Consider the following 21,797-nt stretch of genomic DNA (forward strand, 5'->3'; position numbering starts at 1 on the left):
AAGTGGAGAATACACATGAACTGGGCGGATGACCGGACAGTACGACATATGGAAAGTCACTGGGGTGGCTCCAGCCGAAGACGGGGGGAGACTCACCGGACAATAACGGCAGAGAGCCTCTGCCAAGGGAAGACACGAGCTCGACCGTAGGGAGCTGTATCGTGGAAGAATACACATATGGGTCGCAGTAGGGACCGCAACATATGGACCCAGCCTAACACAGGTTCCACACTGCTTACAAGTGGTAGGCCTAACACCGGACATTCTGCACGTCGGATGTTGGAGGGGTGTGGAGGAACTCAACAGGGTTCAGATTTAAGGGAACTCAACTGGAGTTGAAAAGCGCACGTATCCAGTCCATAGGAGGGGAATGGCGCAGCAAGCCGACACTTGAACCGGGCTCACAGTGAAACTGGCTTCATGAGAAGGGAGCCCACTGGAAGCAGCAGTTCAACTAGGTGTCGTCCAGCCCCCAACTCTAGAATCTGTTTTGCAAAGCATATCGATGGCAGGTGCTATCGTGCCCCGTCCCTGAAAATGTGTTCGGGGAAGACAGGAAAGGCTGGCGATGGGAACCAGGTCTGGTTGGGCCATTAAGGGGCGACTATGAAGACCTGCTCCCTCCTGACTTGGTGCAAGCGACGATCGCAAAAAGACAGGAGCACTGCTCAACACAACATGTGAAGATCACTGAGCTTCAGGAGCATTTCTGCTCAGCACTTGAGTGTGATAAGTTCACTGAACTTCAGGAGCATTTCTGCTCAACACTTGCGTGTGATAAATTCCCTGAGTTACAGGAGCATTTCTGCTCAACACTTGCGTGTGATAAATTCGCTGAGCTACAGGAGCATTTCTGCTCAACACTGAGTGTGAAAGAATTCACCAAGCTACAGGAGCACTGCTGCTCAACACCTGAGTGCGATGAATTCACTGATTTTCAGGAGCATTTCTGCTCAACCATGAGTCGCAGTCGCTTTTAGGAGGCTCACTGGGGAGACGCATTTCTGCGGGCCCCCGGGGCAGCTGAGAGCCAGTGTCTGTCCAAGGGTTGTCCGCTCGGACAGAAATAACTGGCAGGGAGACGAAACCAGAGAGGCAACTGAGCGGCCCCGGAGTGGTCATGATTCAGCTGGACCCCAGGGGATGGAGTCTCCTCTCACCCTGGCTGTAACTGTCGTGAGGCTCGTTGGTGGCACGATTGAGTAAAGTGGGAAGAGTGGAACAAAGCGTCCTTAGAAACTTCTGACTCCAAGGAGGAGGTGACGGGTGAGCTGTGACATGCAAGGGAAGCTTGTGTAATGGTCACAATGTCTATCAACTTGAAGCATGAATGCCCGTGTAGTCAAGGGTCGCCCAGGCCCCCGTTAAAACACCCCCTTTATACATGGCCCCTCAGTTGAAGAGGGTTTGGCAGCAGACCGGGATGACTATAGTCACACAGGGTGAGCTGCTCTGCCACGGTCACCTCGGGACTCGATCATGAAGCTAGCGCTGAAGCGGTCATATATAGAGGAAGCCAATGGTGCATCTACCATATGCCCCAGGAGCCTCTGAAAGTTCTTTCAGTGGGACCCTTTCTCACTTCAAACATCAGCTGAACACACTCTCATTGGAGAGATCTGTCGGACCGAGTCCATCTCCAAAACTGAAAAAGAGATACTCAGCCCGTGGGCGAGATTACTCTCTCCCAGTTGACCTGAATACCCAACGGGCTCTGGAACACTCGAAGGGAAGAACTCTGTACTGATACTTCAACCCTCACACGCAACACACAGGATGGCCTGCGGCGCGGAAGGTAGAGATCTGAAGCACGTGTCTTTCAGGTCGGAGCTGCAGACCAATCTTTGGCTAAGATGGTCATGGCCCAGCACCTAGTAGCACGAAGAACGAGTCTACAACTGGCCTTCATACCGGCTGGAGGAGCGGCTACATCAAATCCTTCGCCAGCTGGATAAGATAAGCACGCACAAGTCAGGAGCACTGCTCAACACTAAGTGTGATGAATATCACTGGATTTTCAGAGGCACGTCTGCTCAACACCTATTGTGATGATTATCACTGACTTGAGCGGGATAGCCGAGCCTGAGGTGGGGCAGCAAAGTAGAGAGAGTGGTGTTAGTGTGTTGTGCAACACTTACCTGTCTCCACTAGCGGCAGGGGGCGCGTGAGAAGGCGGATAACCAGGTCCTCGAACGCACCAAGCTGCCTGCTGGCGACCATGGGGGAGCTGAGGGGTGTTAGGCTATACAGGGTCACACCCGCCAGACTGGCCCTCTTGGGACCCAGGAACAGATTAATTTCTCTTTTGAAGTGTGGGTACCGCTTGCTCCGCTTTTCTTTTTTTTTTGGGGGGGGAGCCAGCAGCGGAACAGACACACACACACAAACAAAGACTCCACCCGGCCCTCTCCCGGGGGGAGGGAGTGAATGTGCCAATTCCAAGAGCATCTCATCCATCCCTGGACGGCCCGCTCGGAATGCTTTCGCTGTCGCTTGCCACCTGGCTTGGCAGCGCCTGGAGCAGGCTGGGCGTCTCTACTGCGGCTGGCTCCATGCTGAGGCCTTGGTGGAGGCCCAGCGAGAGTGGCGGTCGGGTAACGCCCTCGGCGACGAGCAGGCGGAGGAGCTGCCACCGGCGGGCGGAGTCAGCAGCTGGCTGCCTGGGCAGGATGTGCCGGATGACCTCCATCTGCGCTTGAGCGGCAGAGAACTGTTTGGATGCAGTTCTCCACCGTGTCGCCGACCAGCCTATCCTGGGAAATAGGGGAGACCAGGAACCGAACCTTGTCCGCATCCGCCATATCAACCAGGCTGAGCCAACGTTGGCGCTCCTGGACCACTAAGGTGGACATCGCCAGACCGATCGCGTACGCTACGGCACTCCGGCCCCGGAGGGCGAAGTCGGATGCAGTACGGTGCTCACCTATGAGCGCACGGTCTGGGCTACCCTCGTGCATGTCCATGGGTGCCCTGACCTGACAGACCTGAAGCAACGCCATGGCACGCAAGAGGAAGCGGCTTGCCCACAGGTTTTGTAAGCTCTGCCCGTCGGAACGGACAAAAACTCACAGGCCTTAGAGGTGGACGAGGATCCCCCCAAAAGGCAGCGGCCGTCGGACACAGGTGCATACATATATACATATAAATACATATATATAAATATATATACATATAAATACGTAGCTCAAACATGTGATGCAACAATTGTGACCGTCAGAGAGGAAAAGGGAATGACCGCATCCAGAAACGCACAGGTTGAATGACATCTTGAAAAAGACGCAAACGCACCCGTGTTGCTCTTTCAGAAAATAGGACCGTCACCAGTGCCGAGGCACACAGGGGAATGGCCGCGGCAGCACTGAACAGTGAACTGAAACAGTGAAGCACTCACTTTTCTGCCCTCTAACCAGCCGTCAACACAACCATGGGGACTTTGTCACAAACATTTAGAATTTGTTGCTGTTAAAACAGCAGTTGAGAGCTCAAAGCTCGCGATCACCGCTGCACTCGCGCTGTAGAACACCAGCACTGGGAGAGTCTTCCTGAAGAACACCGACACGCTCGTTGTAGACAACAGCACTCTCAGAGACATCAAACAATCGGCTCCGAAGCGAAAGGCAACTAGTGCGTGCATCCACTTCCGTATTTATACCCGCGCTGCGGGGGCGGAGTGTGTGATGCTGCTCAGGAACACCAATTCCATTGGCTCATTCAATAGTACTCGAAGAACATTGGCTCTCTGACGCGATCCCCATTCAGTCGACTTCGACTACGTCCGACGTCATCGACTGGAAGGGAACTACTATACATAGGTTCATAATTAACATGAATAATGCATAATGTATAATTAATTCTAAAGTGAAGATCATAATAACCCACTAGTAGTGACTCAAGTGTTACTACTTTCTTCTAACGGAATCAATTATTTGGATCAGTATTCCGAAGTGAAAAGTAGTGTAACTCCCAAGTATTGATTAAAAGTCATTGTAAGCTTTTGTACGTTTTTGTAAGGCTTTGGATAGTAATTCCTTCTGATCGATGTGGTAATGTTTAAATTATTATTAGTGGGTTACCAGGATCTTCACTTTAGAATACTGATCCAAGTAAATTAGTAATTCCTTCTGAAAGATTTGGTAATACTTGAGTCAGTACTAGTGGGTTACCATGATTTCACTTTTGAATTAATTATACATCTGCATTACTCTCATTACTTATGAACCTGTATAAACCCGGCCCCTTTTCATCGCTGCACTCATTGTCTTTTGACTTCCGGTTCATATTTCCACAGCGATCTATATGTATTTATGAATAAACTGCTCGTTTCAAAATTTTCCTGGTCTACTGACATTTGTTATGACATCAGTTTTAAACATTAAAGTGCTCTTGATAACTTATGTTAACTCTACAATAAGCAAATCCACTTACCCAGGTAATTATTCTTTCGACAGCAATGTCGTAGAAATATACAGAGCCACCGCAAAAACGGAAGTTCAAAGAAAACATTCTGCATGCATGTTTCTCTGTCGCATAAGGTCTATATAGTAGTTCTTAATAGTTGTCTGTGAGGTATGACATTTTTTATTGATAAGCTAATAGTGAACTACTACATTCTACTGAGCACTATTACTTACTAATTTGTTAATCAGAGTTTCTTGTTAGTTAATAGTAGTATATTATAGTATATTATAGTATATAATAGTATATAATATATTAGAATGCTAATAGTGAGTTACTTATTCGTTCCTGTGTAGTTATTATTCATTAATGATGGAACAGTATTCTAAAGTGTTACCGGATACTGTATATTTGTGAAGTTTGCACATTTCAAATTTGATCACTTTATTTAGGGTTCATGTAAACACTGTTTATCATAAACCAGAATGATTTTATTCCAATTGAAACAAAATATGTCAATGTAAATGTAGCTACTGATGCTGATGGCCTCTTGTTCTTGTTTATTCTACAAATCATGTTGTTTGTGGACATGTCAAGAATAAGCGATGTGCATGAGTTTGTGTGACTATCACAGGATCGTACCTATCTATAGTCTCGCAATTTATGTATTTAGTGCATAATTAGTTGTATAAAGGGGATACAAGTGCTTACATTTTGAATATTACACAAACAATCTTCTTTAATTTGTAATAACATGCACGCATGAATCGTACAAAACAGTCTGTAACAAAAAATATGTTTAAGTGTTCTGTTAGTATACTTCTTTTTAAACTAAAAATCAAAGAGTGTTATGAGAGGTTATGTTCTTTTCAGAGACATTCTTAACAAAATTACACTTAATTGTATTTGGCTTATACTGACAAAAATTCAAAAAATATTTATATTAAATACAACAAATAATATTTCCCAATACCTTACTAAATAATTACTTAAACTGAAATTTATTTCAAGTATACAAATTAACTGAATCACCTATGTTAAGTTCACCTCAAGTATACTTCTAAGTGTACTTTAATAAATTGTGTATTTAATAAATAAAAGTAGACTAGACCAATACAACAAGTAAACTATGTAAGTTCAGAGTATACTTGCAGTGCAAAAGAAAAAAAACGTATTGTTGCACATGCCCTTGGCTATGTGGACACCATATAATTTTGAGCACAGTTCTACCATCTGATGTAGATTTCTGTTATCGTAAAATATTTCTTTTGTGGCAGGGAAAAACTGACAGTCTTGAATCTTTTAGAGTGACATGCTAACCGACAGCTAATGATTTCTTCTGAAAGTGTCAATAGTTTAGTGTGCCAGTCCCATTGTGGTGACCTTCAGATGAAGAAGCAAGCTGCTATTGACGTGTGAGAGAACCATTCAGTCTTTATGAAATGCAGCATAAATATCTTATTTACCATTTCTTATGTTATGGGACTAGAAAAATGACCTTGAGATAAAGACTGAGCAGTTCACAAATTCCCTCTTTTCCAGGGAAAACACTGCAGACTTTAGTACAAAAGCATATTTGGGTTTGTGTGTCAAGAATATTCCACCAAAATGGAATATACTTCAAGTTCATTTTATAAAGTAAACTTAAGTTCTTGTATTTCTTATGTAGTTAAGTATACCAATATCAGTGTACTCGTAGTATAGTTGGAAGGGAGCTATTTAAAAAATTCTGGGGACTAAAGTGCCCCCCTTTTTAGTTTATAAAAGTATAATTTGTATTTTTAGTTTATTTGAGGAGTAACAGTAGTAAACTTTGAGTACATAACTAGTTTAAATCAGATGTTCACTTGTAGTATAGTTGAAATGTAAAAGTGAAAACTTAAAGTAAACTGTAAGTTTACTAGCTATATACTTACAGCACACTTTTTAGTTCATGAAAGTACACTTTGAAGTACACTCAGTAAACTATTAGTTTTTATAACTATTAGTTCCCTTTCGAGGGAACTCGAAATGCGTCGGTTACGACACTAGGGGAACGCCCTTCAGCGTAGCGCATCTGAATTTATGAATGAAACCGAATCCAATCCTATTGGCGTTGCGTGATGACGTAGCGTGTGACGGCATAAGCGGATGTATACAAAAGCACGCTGGCACACAGAAATGTCAGCTTTTTGCTATTCAGCAAGCGCTCTGTGTATGTGTGAACAAGTCTGTCCTATTTGGTGTTGTATGTCCTGTTAAAGTAAGTTGCAGATCTCGCGTTTGCCGAGGCAGCGCTTAGATTACGAGTGTATTTTGCAATAAGATTCTGTGGCTGGGATCTCGCGTTTGCCGAGGCAGCGCGTAGGTTTAAGGTTTGCCTCGCAGTTGCAATACAGAATCTAGTAGCTCGAATCTCGCGTTTGCCGAGGCAGCGCTTAGATTACGAGTGTATGTTGCAATAAGATTCTGTGGCTGGAATCTCGCGTTTGCCGAGGCAGCGCGTAGGTTTAAGGTTGCCTTGCAGTTGCAATACAGAATCTAGTAGCTCGGATCTCGTGTTTGCCGAGGCAGCATGTAGGTTACGAGTCTACTTTGCAGTTTGCTGTGTGAGTACGAGGCATGAACAGTCAGCTCCTGAGGGTGCTGGCTGTGTTCACTGAGAAATAACTCGCCGCACACGTGCGTTTCGGGTATCTCAGCCTCGCGCCTGTTGACTTTCTTCTCGAGAGATGAAAGCCAAAGATATTGTGTACTACTCGTATCTCGCGTTTGTTAAGGCAACGCGTTACGGGTCTGCAATAAAAGGGACACACGCGATCTGATAAATAATACTGTTTAGGTGCGAGGCATTCACAGTCAGCTCCTGAGGGTGCTGGCTGTGTTCATTGAGAAATATCTTGACGCGTACAGCCGTGCGCTGTCAGGTGTTTCAGTCTCGCGCCTGTTGACTTTCTTCTCCAGGGATGAAAGCCAAATTATAACGGCTCGAATCTCGCGTTTGCCGAGGCAGCCTGTAGGTTACGAGATCGTATAATTAAAAACAGTATTCTGGTGTTTATGGCTGCATTTAATTCCTACAGCCTACCATTCAGACCGTGTTTCACTTATCCAGTGTTATGGCTGCATTTAATTCCGAGGAGTTAAAGTAATTAAAAATTGTATCTGACTTAGAACTTGGTTAGATATTTTAATTCAGCCTACCATCTGAAGGAGAGTATCGCTTCTAGAGGTCCCCCTCAAAAAAAAAAAAAAAACCTGAGCTTGGGATTCTAGGCGGCGCTCTCGCCCAAAGCCTTTCAGGCCAGGAAGGCGTCGGGAGAAAGGTCCTAACTTGTGTGAGACCTTGGAGGGCTGTCCCCCCCGAAAGAGAGCGATCAAGATCCCCTCTCTCACCGGGCCCTCAGGAAACTGGTGTCAGCATCCCGCTGCTAGTTGCGCTTCGGGACACATCAGTTTCCAGCGAATGCACGCTGCTCTGTCTGCCCCAAGAGCTTGCGGCCAGGCAGCGCTGGCATCCGCACACCGAGAGTCGTTTTCGATTATTCCCTGCCGGTCTTCCACTTCAGGGTATCGTGAAGGGCTCTCACAAGACACTTGACACCAGCCCTGAGGGGCTGGTTCCCTTGCTGAATTTTGTGGAGGCATGGTAATGTCTCCCCAATATTTCTCCATGGGTCCTGCGCACTGTTGAAATTGGATACAGGCTGCAGTTCCGGGTCCGCCCACCAAGGTAAGTATCAACAGGGTGGTTTGGACTGCAGTAGACCCACAGCAGGGTCAAGTGTTAGAACAGGAAGTTCACTCGCTGCTGGAAAAAGGGGCCATAGAGCTAGTTCCCCCACTAGTCAGGGAGTCCGGTTTCTACAGCCGGTACTTCATAGTTCCAAAGAAGGATTGAGGGTTGCGTCCAATTTTAGATCTGAAGCATCTGAATCGGTGTCTGAGGAGATGCAGGTTCAAGATGCTCACTATTCCTATCATCGTGAGTCAAATTCAATCCGAGGATTGGTTTGTCACGATAGATCTAAAAGACGCCTGATTTCACATCTCCATCCTTCCATCTCACAGGAAGTTCCTGAGGTTTGCTTTCGGGGGCGAAGCTTACCAATATCGGGTTCTTCCGTTCGGCCTAGCACTCTCCCCTCGCACTTTTACCAAGTGTATGGATGCAGCTCTAGCACCCCTGAGGCGAATATTGGCCCAGTCGCGAGAGCTGGCGATTCGGCATCGAGACGTCGTCCTCGCCCGCATCCAGAGCCTAGGGTTGAGACTCAACACGAAGAAGAGCGTGTTGACACCAGCCCAGAGAACCACGTTCCTGGGAGTGGTCTGGGACTCGGTCACGATGCGAGCACAGTTGTCTCCTGCTCGGATCGAGTCTATCCTGACCACAGTGTCCAGGATAAGCTAGGCCAGGCCGTCACTGTCAAACACTTTCAGAGAGTGTTGGGTCTCATGGCAGCAGCGTCCAGCGTGATACCTTCTGGCCTGCTACACATGAGAGCTTTACAGTGGTGGTTGAGAACCAAGGGGTTTTCCCCGAGGGGAAATCCATTCCGCTTGATAAGGGTTACGCGCAGATGCCTTCGTTCCCTTTCAATTTGGAAAAAGCCTTGGTTCCTGTCCCAGGGTCCCAATTGGGAGCGTTATGTCGCCGAGTATCTATTTCGACAGACGCCTCCCTCACGGGCTGGGGCGCGGTCATGGACGGCCGCTTTACGAGAGGTCTCTGGCAGGACCATCATTCCTCTTGGCACATAAATTGCCTAGAAATGTTGGCGGTGTTCCGGGCTCTGAGGAGCTTTCTGCCAGACCTCCATGGTCGCCATGTCCTAGTAAGATCCGACAGCATGTCGGTGGTATCTTACCTAAACCATCAGGGGGGTCTGAGGTCGCGCCCTCTGTGCAGACTGGCGCATCAGATACTCCTGTGGTCCCAGCGGAGACTGTCGTCTCTCAGGGCGATGTATGTCCCGGGGGACCAGAACCAGGGAGCAGACGTACTGGCGAGGCAGGCGCTGAGGCCCGGGGAATGGAGACTCCACCCCGAGGTGGTGGAGTTAATATGCGAGAGGTTTGGCCCAGTGGAAGTGGACCTATTTGCGTCTCGAGAGACGACACACTGTCCACTGTGGTTCTCCCTCACACATCCAGCCCCGCTGGGGTTGGATGCCATCATGCAGACGTGGCCGAGGCTGCGTCTGTACGCCTTTCCCCCAATCGCTCTGCTCCCAGCAGTTCTGGAAAGGGTCCGTCGGGACGGGGTCACCCTACTATTAGTAGCCCCGTGTTGGCCGGCCCGAGTATGGTTTTCAGACATCATCCTGCTTCTGGCAGGCCCGCCATGGTAGATCCCTCTGAGGAGGGACCTGTTGTCTCAGGCAGAGGGCTCAGTTCTCCACCCTCGGCCCGAGCTGTGGAAACTGTGGCTCTGGCCCCTGAGGGGGCACCGTTCCTAGAAGCCGGCCTGTCAGCAGAAGTGGTTGAAACTATACTCACTTCCAGAACTCCCTCCACGAGGAAGTTATACGGCCTTAAGTGGAATGTTTTTTCCATTTGGTGCAGAGAGCGTGTTTTGGACCCAGTTCACTGCCCAGTGGCTTCAGTGCTGGAGTTTCTCCAAGACCGCTTTTCTGCCGGGCTTACCCCGTCCACACTCAAGGTTTATGTGGCTGCCATTGCGGCATTCCACGCTCCTCTGAGTGACGGTCCTCTGGGGAGGCATCACCTGGTCGTACGTTTCCTCCGTGGAGCCTGGAGGATGAGACCTGCGATTCACACCAGGGTTCCCTCTTGGGACCTGGCAAACCCACCCCCGGCCCGGCTATTTGCCCAAGGTGCCATCTAATGTGGCACGGCCTTTGGTTCTGCAGGCATTTCATCCTCCACCTCATGTGACGGCGGATGAGGAGAGACTTCATCTGCTATGCCCTGTCAGAGCACTGCAGTGTTATATCCTGAGGTCCTCCTCATGGCGGAAGTCGGACCAGTTGCTGGTGTGTTTCGGGTCGCCCAAGAAGGGGCTTCCCGCCTCTAAGCAGACCATCAGCAACTGGATCATTCGGACTATTTCCCTGGCCTATCAGGTGTGCAATTTGCCTTCACCTATGGCCGTGAGGGCTCACTCCACCAGAGGCATGGCGTCCTCTAGAGCCCTCCTTTCAGGGGTTTCTATCCATGACATATGTGAGGCGGCTGGCTGGGCCACTCCGCACACATTCATGAGGTTTTACAGTCTGGACCTTTCCTCTTCACCCGGTGCACGAGTGCTTTCGTCCTAGATTGTGCCTGAAGACAGCTTCACACTAGGATGAGCGGGGTTCGTTGTGGTATAGTGGGTATCTCGTTCCCCTAGTGTCGTAACCGACGCAGTTCGAGTTCCCTCGAAAGGGAACGTCTCGGGTTACGTATGTAACCCTTGTTCCCTGAGAAAGGGAACGAGACACTGCGTCGGTTCGCCACACCTCACCCCGCCTGGAGCACTTGCTTCATAGCAAAAGCTGACATTTCTGTGTGCCGGCGTGCTTTTGTATACATCCGCTTATGCCCTCACACGCTACGTCATCACGCAACGCCAATAGGATTGGATTCGGTTTCATTCATAAATTCAGACGCGCTACGCGGAAGGGTGTTCCCCTAGTGTCGTAACCGACGCAGTTCGAGTTCCCTTTCTCAGGGAACAAGGGTTACATACGTAACCCGAGACGTTTTCTTTAAATTCACTTAAGATCATAGGCAAAGCAAGGCAAGTTTATTTATATATCACATTTCATACACTATGGCTATTCAAAATTAATTAAAATAATCACAACATAAAAGCAAAGAAAATTAAAACAGTTATAAAATAAATTAAAAGAGAAAGATGATACAGTTATGTAATTGAAAGAGTAGAAAGGTATACTTTAAGTATTCTAAATAAACATAGTAATAAATGGTAGTATATTTTTTCATACACATTTTTAACTTATTTATAATGCAAGTGTCTCTATTAGTATCCCAAGTATATTCTAACTGTGCTTTTAAATAAACTTGAAGTTAAATCCTATATGTACACAACCAGTGGATTTATTTATTAATGAAAAAATTATATATCTAAGAAGTACATAAAAAGGTAGACTGAAAGTAACTTTCTTGTTTTTAAGTTTAAAAGAACTATACTAATAGCACACTTGAATAAACGTATCAATTATAAGTGTAGTTAGACTTGACCAGAGTCTCAGCTAATATGTCTGTTGTACAGTCTGACATAAAAGACTATTCCTGTCGTGCAGTCTGATCTTATAAGTCTGATATTGTATAAACTCGCAAAATACATCATTTAGGACACAAAATAAAAATAAACAAATAAATCTAAAAGTTTGCACTGGGCTTCAGAAACGGAAAACACCAAAATATCAGCAATTATAAATATTTCCCAGGGAACAAATCACAGATTTGCTGAAAACCTTAACCAGACTTTCTGTTTTTCTGTGTCCTGTGTTCATACTGTTGCGTCAGGTTGAGTAAATGATGGTCTGTTGTCTGTCCGAAAGCTATTTGTCAGGATGAAGTGTGTGTGTGTGTGTGTGTGTGTGTGTGTGTGTGTGTGTGTGTGAGCATGATTCTCTGTCGTCAATCTTGAACAAAAAAACTCTCGTAACATATCTTGTCTCTCGCACCTGTAGGTTATAGAGTTCGATGATGGATCGGGCTCTGTGCTGAGAATCCAGCCGCTGCGGACACCGCGCGATGAAGCCATTTACGAATGCGTCGCCTCCAACAGTGTTGGGGAGACGAGCGCCACGACACGACTCACTGTTTTACGTGGTAGGTCTATGACGAATAACACTCGCTAACCTTTGCTCTCTCATTGCCTTCCAGCCCTCACAGGTACGTGTTTTGTCTATTTGGTCTTTTTGTCTGTTTGTATCTTTTTTCAGTAAGTACACTACCAGTAAAAAGTTTGGAATAATTGGAATATTTTTTTATGCTTACAAAGGTTATATTTATTTGATGAAAAATACAGTAAAAACAGTGATATTGTAAAATGTTATTACAATATAAAATGTGATTTATGTATGTGTGTAATGCTGGTGATTTCAGAATTGGATCCTAATGCAGTGTTACATGTTTATTAACAAAAATAACAGTCAACAGGAAACATAGAATAAATCCAAACACAAGGAAAGGCAGTACTGAAAAGAAGGCATGTGATACAATGCACAAAAACACAACACCAAACACCAAACACTGAACAAGGAAAGCATAAGGGCTGCTTCTGAAATCACATACTTTCAGAAAAAAAAACTGTATGTGACAAAAGTAGTCTGAATTCAGAGTACTCATAAAAGAGTAGACAAAAAGTACCTGGATAACCTACTACTGATTCTGATTCTGAAGTGTACATACAGTGTTTGTGAATGACAGTGAAGTGATGCAACTGATGCCATAGGTCACATGACAACAACAACATGATGAACGCAGTATGTCCGGATTACATTCATACTACAAACACTTCATACTATATAGAACATATTTTTTAGCGTTTGCTAATCACTTGCTTATTCAAAATAATTGTCTACTCAAGATAGTATACGATTTCGGACACAGCCAACAACAGACAGGGATGAAGGGGAAACAAGCATAACAAAAACAAATAAATGAAACTAATCAACAAAGAAAACTACAAACCGACTATAAGCGTAACAGGAAACAGTAAAGAAAACTTAAACCTTAAACAAGAGTCCAGAGCAGGAGTTGTAACTGTGATGTTAAAGCTGATTTTTCAGCATCATTACTCTAGTTTTCAGTGTCAGATGATCATTCAGTTATCATTCTAATATGTTGATTTGCTGCTCAAGAAACATTCTTCCTCTTCTACTTTGAAGGCTGGTGTTATGGCTGCTAAAAACAGCTTTGCATCACAGGAATAAATTACATTTTAAAATGTATTGAAATTAAAATTATTTTAAATTGTAATAATAATTCACAATATTAGTGTTTTTAATTACATTTGTATCGAATAAATTCAGCCTTGGTGAGCATAAGAGACTTATTTCAAAAACATGAAACATGTCCAGTACTGTGTGTTTTGGCTGTTTGCGCCTGCATTTTAATTCTATAAAAGCCTCCCACGGATAGAGCCTGAAAAATGTAAAAGCTCCTTGAGCTCTCACTGACCTTGGAGCTTTTTAAAGGGGTTGATTAATATTCTAATTAGCGAACGGGCTTTCCCGCTCGCTAGCTTCAGCATCATCAATATAACTCAAATTTTATGCTACATTTACAACATTTCTTACAAAGTTGCCCTGTAAGGATGTGGCCGGGCCCGTGTGGATAAAACGGAGTGAAAATGCTCTGTTTTTACAGTGAAACTGCAGGCTTCACCATTCAAATCCAATGTCTCTGTGTTCTGAAAGCATTTACCTGACTTATCTTTTAATGGAATTATGAAACCAGTACTAATCTGGTAGTTTGCTCTGAGGAAGAACAAACCGACCTAAAACGGAAGAAATGGGAGTGAAGAATATGCTTTCCACCTCCAAATATTTGCATGGTTATTGGCAAAACATTTTTCCTCTGCTTTCTCTTATTTTCACCCTCCTTCTAGCTCCTTTGTGGCCACATCTGTTGTTTGAGGGAGAGTATTTCTGTTTGCAGCTCAGGCCTGATAAAACCTGCAACACAATAGTAACACACACACACACACACACACACACACACACACACACACACACACACACACACACACACACACACAGACACAGACACACACACACACACACACACACACACACACACACACACACACACACACACACACACACACACACACACACACACACACACCAGAACTCAATCAGGGGGAAAGTCTGCAAATCTCTCTGGATATGTTCAGAATACAGGTCTAGTGCTCACTGCATATGACACAGTGCACACTGCAGTCCATAGTGCCTGTTTGTAAAGATATGATGTGAACAGCAGGGGAGACTGAGGGGAATGTTACAGGACACACAACATAACATGTCCTTCATAACTCACAGATCTCCCTGCCATCTGTGGGTCTGAGAAACATACGCCAGCAGGTGCCGATGCAACGTTTATCACAATATTCAGTTCAATGCTTTATAAAATAATTTTTTTTTTTTTTTTACAGTTGTCCCTGTTACAAATACACAATGATTTTAAATTGAGATTGTGTCATTATATTACTGCTTCTATATATATATATATATATTTTTTTTTTTTAATTAGCATTTATTTTCAGGTTTGCTTTTAATTTTAGTTTAAGTCTTAGTAATTGTACGTGCTGTCGTCACTTTTATTATGTTTATTATATAAATTTGCATATAGCTTTGATTAATTAAAAAAATTACAAATAACAATTGTTAAACATTTGGTCAGGGAAGAGGGCGAAAGAGAACAAACTCAGCTCATGCAGAAGTTTCTGAAATTTGGTTAATTTGACACGGAATGACGGAATAATGTTTGTTATATATTTCAAAGAATATATTTTTTTTATTCCCATTCAGCATCTGAACTTTTACCCTACAACCTAGAGATAAAACGGATATTAATTACAATTCAAGGCATTAAAACCAAAGAAATGATTTATATATTAAGATTACTGTGAATTTATCATCGTGGAAATAAAAATGATTATTTTAGCAAATTGTATGCAAAATGTCTTAACTCATGCTGTCCAATCCAATAATGAGTCAAGGAAGATTAAAAATGACTTCCGACTCGTTCGTCACACTGGAATGGAAGGTCAAGTTGAGCACAAAGCAGTGTGTTATTCAGTATTGCACACAGAGAGCTGCTATAGTCTGCCGCAACTCATCTGACGTTTAGTGCGTACAGCAAACTTACATACTGGATCAAGATATGTACTGCAAACATAGTATGAGTAGATGGTAGCATGCTATTTAAACTTTTTTAACCTACTCTCTCTTCTAAACCTACTCTCTCTTCTAGCCTCACCTGGAATGACGGTTTAGATGGAAATGTTATAATTATGAATAGAAAGCCCTACACAAATATTTATCCATTAATATAAATGAAGGAAGCAGAGTTGTAGTAATTACTGCACATTCAGCCAGTGGGCACGCGGCATCGTTTGAGCATGAATAATGACACAAAACTAATACGTATTCCGCCGTAAGATATCAGGCTGCGGCAGACTACACCAGCGTCAAAAACAAGCTTAGCATTAAAGCACCTTTGCCTCAGTTAAGCCCCGACATACTTTTCTTCCACTAAAAACATGCAGTTCAATCGGCCGTTCTGTGTTGTGTGGGAATATGGGTCATGTCTTATTCATGAATGCACCCACTGAACTGGGACCAATGTGTTCGGTCCTTTCACAGGCTGGGAATTGCAGGCCGATATTTGCCAACAAGGTCACAGGCACAATGCATTATACATCACAGTAAACAAAATATTTTGTTTGCGGAAAACCGCAAATGTTGCTGGTAGCACTAATACATTTCAACACACTCTTGAAATGCATTTAGCAAAATATCTTGCCTAAAAAAAAAAAAACCCTGAAAATGATCGGTCATCATTTACTCTCCATAACGTTGTTTCAAACACATGTGAGATGTTTAGCAGAATGTTCAAGCTGCTCTTTTCCATACGTGTACATATTTAGAAGCGTTTAAACATACATGATAGCAAACCTGGTGCATATATGCTTCAGGAGAGGGAGAGATAATGAGTAAAATACTTAAATTTGGCTCTGTTTCTCACACATAAAATCATGACTTCAGAAGACTATACAGAAGAAATATAGTGCATAAGTCATATTGCCCTTTTTGGAACAAAACACCAGCATTGGAACATTAGATGACATAATTTTCATTTAAACATATTACATTGTAAAAAATGTGCACAGCTTTCTTAAAGACAGGAAATCTAGTCTAAAATGGAGCATCGAAGCAAATAATAATGCGTGATGGAAACAGCTTTTGTTGCAGGATGCAGGTTGTTGGTTGAGTATATGTGTGGGATAAAGAGGAGAGTTCTGGAAAAGTGAAGTGCCACTAGACATGGAGAAACTGAAAGGGTTTTAAATGACCCTAAGGGGGAATATTAGCGTCACAATATGGCTCCAGGGATGGAGAAACATCAGAGAGATTAACTGAATTCATTTAGTTCAATGTGCTGTGACCTGATGTCCATTTGACATCCTCACACAGTCAGCCAGTGAATATCATCAGCACTTTCCTGTGGCATCATCTGATGTTAAAGACCCAGAGGCACTGACCCCATCATTTTATATGTATATGTATACTATGTGTATGTATATATGTATATGTATATTCATTTTTTTTAATGTACATTATGATCTACATAATGAACATTGGCCTGTCTCCCAGAGGTCAGAGCTCAGAGGTCTTGACTTGTCCAACAGTTATTCTAAATCATCATAAATGATCAACACTCTCCCAATTTTGTATTTTATTTGTGAATCATTAGTGCCTCTTTTTGGATTCTTGCCATTTGAAGTTAAAGTGCTTGGTTGTTTAAAACAATACATGTATCTTAGTTTAGTTGTTGATGGCATGTATTGATTCATCTTTTACTGTGAGGATAGATTAATGTCTCAATAGAAGCAGGAAAACCGTTATGTCATGGAGGGAAAGTCCAACAGCTGCTCTTCCTTTCAAATGTCTTTTTCTGTGCCGTTCCAATGCAAACCGATTCCCATAGCGGAACTAGAGGAACTCTGGCAAATCCAGTGAAAAGCTGCCCCGATCATAACAGATGAGAGCGACGGGAAACACTCCATTCTCTGCTGAGTTGAGTTGCGTCTAGACAAAGTCTATTTTATGGTAATCCGGAAATATCCGTGCCAAAGCCAGAACGGCGGCACCTTTTTTTTTTCTAAACGTGCATCAAATTTACAGAACTTGACTGTCCCTCAACTTTTGCTTTGAACGGAGGCATAATCTTCAGCAAACAGTCGTCGGGCAGTCGGGCAGGAAGTCCGGATCTCAAGGTATAATTTAAAATCCTGACAGAAAAACAAAGGCATTGACTTAGCGCTCAAACGGCCATCCAGACAAAAAGCTGCCTCTACGCTCTCGCTGTCTTTGAGCGAGGTATGTGTTCGCGGACCCGCAGAGGGAGGACGCTGGGAAATTGCTGTGCCTGTTGTTTGGTGTTCTGACAGCTGCATCGAGGGTGAAAGGCGGCAAGAAAAGCTAGCAGAACACAATGTGCTTTCGTTTACCCCTCCGCCTCTTAGGTGCCAAGACACACACGGCCCACCGGCGCTTTCAGACATTTCCGAAGACCCTTTGACGCCCGAGTGCTTTGGAAACATGCTGACTTATCTCGCAACCCAGGTGAACCTTTCTTTGAGCTGAAAAATAGAAATGTAGGAAGGATGGGAACGAGGACCTGAGACAGCACATAAAGTCAGCGCGCTTTTGTTTGAGTTTGCCGAGGTAATGCCGTTTCTGCATGACCCCCTCCTTCCCTTTTTAAATAAGCGCCAATGCCATTCATCACAGAAATGGAACAACAGATAATGATGAGTTATTTATTATCATAATTAAAGGCGAAGCCGTTAGACGTATTGATCTGCCCTGCTGAAAATTCCCCCATTGGTAATTAATGGAGTGGAGGAGATCTGTAATTGTACAGTGTGAGTTTGGAGCCAAACATCAGCATGTCTGCTAAGACAGATGGGTGTAAAGTCCATATTCTGAATCTGCAGAGACCCTTAAACACTGATAGATCATGTGCCGGCTGTGCATTTGTTGGTCTAAGTGGATGCGGATATCGATCCCTACAGATGGCTGTGGTATTTTCTCCATTAGTTTCTTCTCTGCTCTTGCTTGATGTTGTTGTTGTTGTGTGTTTGTTTATTTGTTTGTTTATTTTCTTTTCATGGTTGAATTTGTTTTTAGAGCCCTGGAATCGTTTTGTTTATTCTGATTTTCTTCTTCAGGTTCTTTGCTCTTAAACATTCTGAGCATCCCATATGTAATAGAATCATTATTTTCTATTGTTCTGTTTCTTTTAGTACCTTGTTATCGTATGCAGTTATTGCACGATGTGTTTTCAGTTTGGACGTAAAGTGCTGTCAAGGATAAGCTGACAACACATGAAAAATTTCATCTAATTCCATACAGCAGTTTTTCACAACCCTGTTCCTGAAGGCACCAACACTACATATTTTCCAACTCTTCCTAATCAATTCAGCTTGTTAGTAGAGGCTCCACAAGCTGAAATGAATGGGTTAGATAAGTGAGACATCTAAAATGTGTACTACTACTACTATAATAATAATAATCACCTTCATAATCATCATCATCATCAACATCGTCATCACAATAAGAAATATTAATATTATTACTAAACAAAATATAAAAATAAGAAAATTGGCTTTATAATATTCCACTGTAAATATTTAAGGAACACATAATAAAAACAATAACATTAATCATTTAATAACTTTGAGAATATATCAATATGGCTATACAATTATTATTTATACTAATAGTACTATTATAAATAATAATACGTACTAATAGTACTAATACAATATTACACATTGTTTTGTAATCTTTCACTGTAAAAAATAAAAATGAGTATTTTCTACTACTACTACTACTACTACTACTACTACTACTACTAATAATAATAATAATAATAATACTAATAATAATGGTAATATTATCATTATCATTATTATTATTATGGTCACACTTTAGATTAGGGTCCAATTCTCACTATTAACTAACTATGAACTACTACTTTTGCCTCACTAAACTAATTACTGCTTATTACTAGTTAATGTAGTTGTTAAATTTGGGTATTGGGTAGGATTAAGAGATGTAGAATATGGTCATGCGGAATAAGGCATTAATTAATATGTGCTTTATAAGCAGGTGTGCACATAACTGGTACGCAGGTACGCATGCGCGACAAAAATCAGGAATGCGTAATACCACTTGTGTTACTACGCGCCTTTGCGTACTTAAAGGGTAACTGTCGTTTTGTTTATCTACTGGAGGCAAACTTTCGTTTAAAAGCATAATTAAAATGGAAACGTCACTTTAAAGTTTGACCGTATTTTTGTTTTCGGTCAAATTGCCTTTTGATTGGGAGAGCTAGGGGCACGTATATGATAGCATCAAAAATTGCTATTTTTAAAACACTAAGAAGGCTCGACACAACGTGCAATTTTGCTCGAAGTATCACCAGGGGCTCTACACATGAACTCGAGCATTGAGAACATTGTTTGTGGACACAGAGTTTACTAAAAAGAAAGATTTTGAACAACTCACTGTAGCTGTGTCCGTTGGCATTTTGTCAGTCAAAAATAGTCGATCTCCGAATGCGAATGAACTGAGTCTGAATTTTAGTATTGCTTCTTATACGAGGATCCTTTTTCAAATACAAGGTCAATATTGTTTTTCACTTACGACAAAACAACAAATTATCGGTGAATTTATATGGAACTAAGCTTTAGGAGCTTTCCATCTTTACTCTCCTCCCTGTTAAGTTGCATTCGGAGATCGACTATTTTTGACTGACAAATCGCATACCGGTTGACACAGCTACAGTGAGTTGTTCAAAATTCTCCCCATGAAGTCTAAAGAACGTGATGAAAACTAAACAATCAAATTACACTTAAATTTTTTCCAAAGATGTTTTCTGTATTTTAGGTAGTTTTTTTCACGCTTATGTAAATTTAAGTGCTCGTTTAAAAAAAAAAAAATAAGTTTGGTCTTTAGTTAGTTATAAGCTATAAAAACAGGAATGTGACGTCATGATTGACAGCTGTGATTGACAGCTTCTACACTGATGAGGAGGACAGTGAGGAAGAATGCACTTATTAACACCGCGATACATGGGGTGAGTACCAAACACCATCTCCTGGTACTCACCCGAGTAACTCACTGAAAATGTTATGTGCACCCCTGTTTATAAGTATTAATGAACAGCCAATATCCTAGTATTATGCATGCTAATTCACCACTAGTTAATAGTGAGAATTGGACCCTAAAGTGAGAATTGGACCCTAAAATTGGACTAAAGTGTTATTAATATTATTTTATTTTTTATTAAATTAAAATATTAAACAATATAAGTAAATGCTTTTGCAATATTTGACTGTTATAAAATAATAAATTGAGCGTTTAATATTAATAATAATTCTAATTCTAAAACAATCTTAAAATAAGAAAAAAAATATTTTTGTTATATTATATTATATTAATGTAATATTTCACTGTAATAAAATAAACAAATCTAAGGAAAATATAATAATTATAATAATTGCATGTATTATTATTATTATTATTATTATTATTATTATTATTGTTGTTGTTATCAGTTCATAAGTGCTTTGCATTACAATTTTGGGAACACTCTTTCACTCTGTTCACACAGCACATATTTTTATTTAATTAAACCATAGCCTTTACAATTTGATAATAATACTGAGCCATATCCAGATTTTGGTTTTATTTTGATTAATAGTGCAGTCCTAGCCTTTAGGAACAGTGTTGGGAAACACTGCCCTAGTGGGGCGCTATAAAGAGGAAATACTCTGTAGAACCGCTTTTTGTATATTTTGTGTCATTTTTGTTTGGAAACTTTAATTTCCAATTATAAATTTGTTTTGTTTGTGTTTTATCAATTACATCCGTTCCTTCTATCCATGAAGTTTAGAACTGAAATTGCTAGCTGTGTTGTGAAACGAGCCCGTGTTTGTGCTTGTTTCTGAGGAGGTGCTAATGGTTTAGCGGGGGAGTTTGCGGGAGTGAAGGTCTCTTACGGCTTTGATGCTCTGCATATTGGAGTCATTTTCTGCTAGATGAATCGACCTCCTCCGGGTCGCCCTTAATTCAACTAATGATGCTCTTGAGAGGAGAACCTCTACATGCAGCTGGGTAATTACGTCCAAAAACAGCGTCGATGAAGAGCGGTCGAAGAAACATGGAAGATGTCACAGGGACGGATTTGTCATTTTTAAAACAACAAAGTACCCAGAATCAACACCACTTCGCAATGGAAAAAGGGGCTCCTGACAGCATGATGTTATAGTTGTCTACCAGCGAGGACTAATGGAATCATGCAAACCAGAAAAACTTTGAGCCCGAATCCCGAGTTAGACGAATAACTGTGAGCTCATTTAATCTTAAACACATCACCTGTTACCTGTGTTTAACAATGAGTTGCGTAACTGCAGCCTCACACACACAGGGATTTAATGAGCGATGGGAAGCCGCTGGGCTGTGAAGGAGGTTTCGCAAAATAAACCCACAAATGACAAACGGGTTTAGTCAGCAGAACATCCAACGAACTGCGGCCCCTAAATGAAATTAATTATAAAGGCTCTGAGGAAATGAATGTGCGAGCAACGTCTGTCTGCAGCCAGAGGATGCGGAGAAAGACATGCTTTTGATTTCCTTTGTCTT

General features: G+C 42.4%; 1 protein-coding gene across 8 annotated transcripts in view; it reads left to right on the forward strand.

The window, feature by feature from the left end:
- Positions 1-21,797, forward strand: part of ptprda (protein tyrosine phosphatase receptor type Da) — a 922,653-nt gene that overhangs the window by 739,565 nt on the left and 161,291 nt on the right. For all 8 annotated transcript variants that reach the window (XM_077229653.1, XM_077229654.1, XM_077229660.1 and 5 more), the window contains one exon: positions 12,042-12,183. In XM_077229653.1, the coding sequence (XP_077085768.1) occupies positions 12,042-12,183 (142 nt within the window). The remainder of the gene's footprint in view (positions 1-12,041; positions 12,184-21,797) is intronic.

Source organism: Siphateles boraxobius, unplaced genomic scaffold, assembly GCF_051911475.1.
Source record: "Siphateles boraxobius isolate OS27281-9 unplaced genomic scaffold, OSU_SipBor_1 130, whole genome shotgun sequence".
Taxonomy (NCBI): Eukaryota; Metazoa; Chordata; class Actinopteri; order Cypriniformes; family Leuciscidae; genus Siphateles; species Siphateles boraxobius.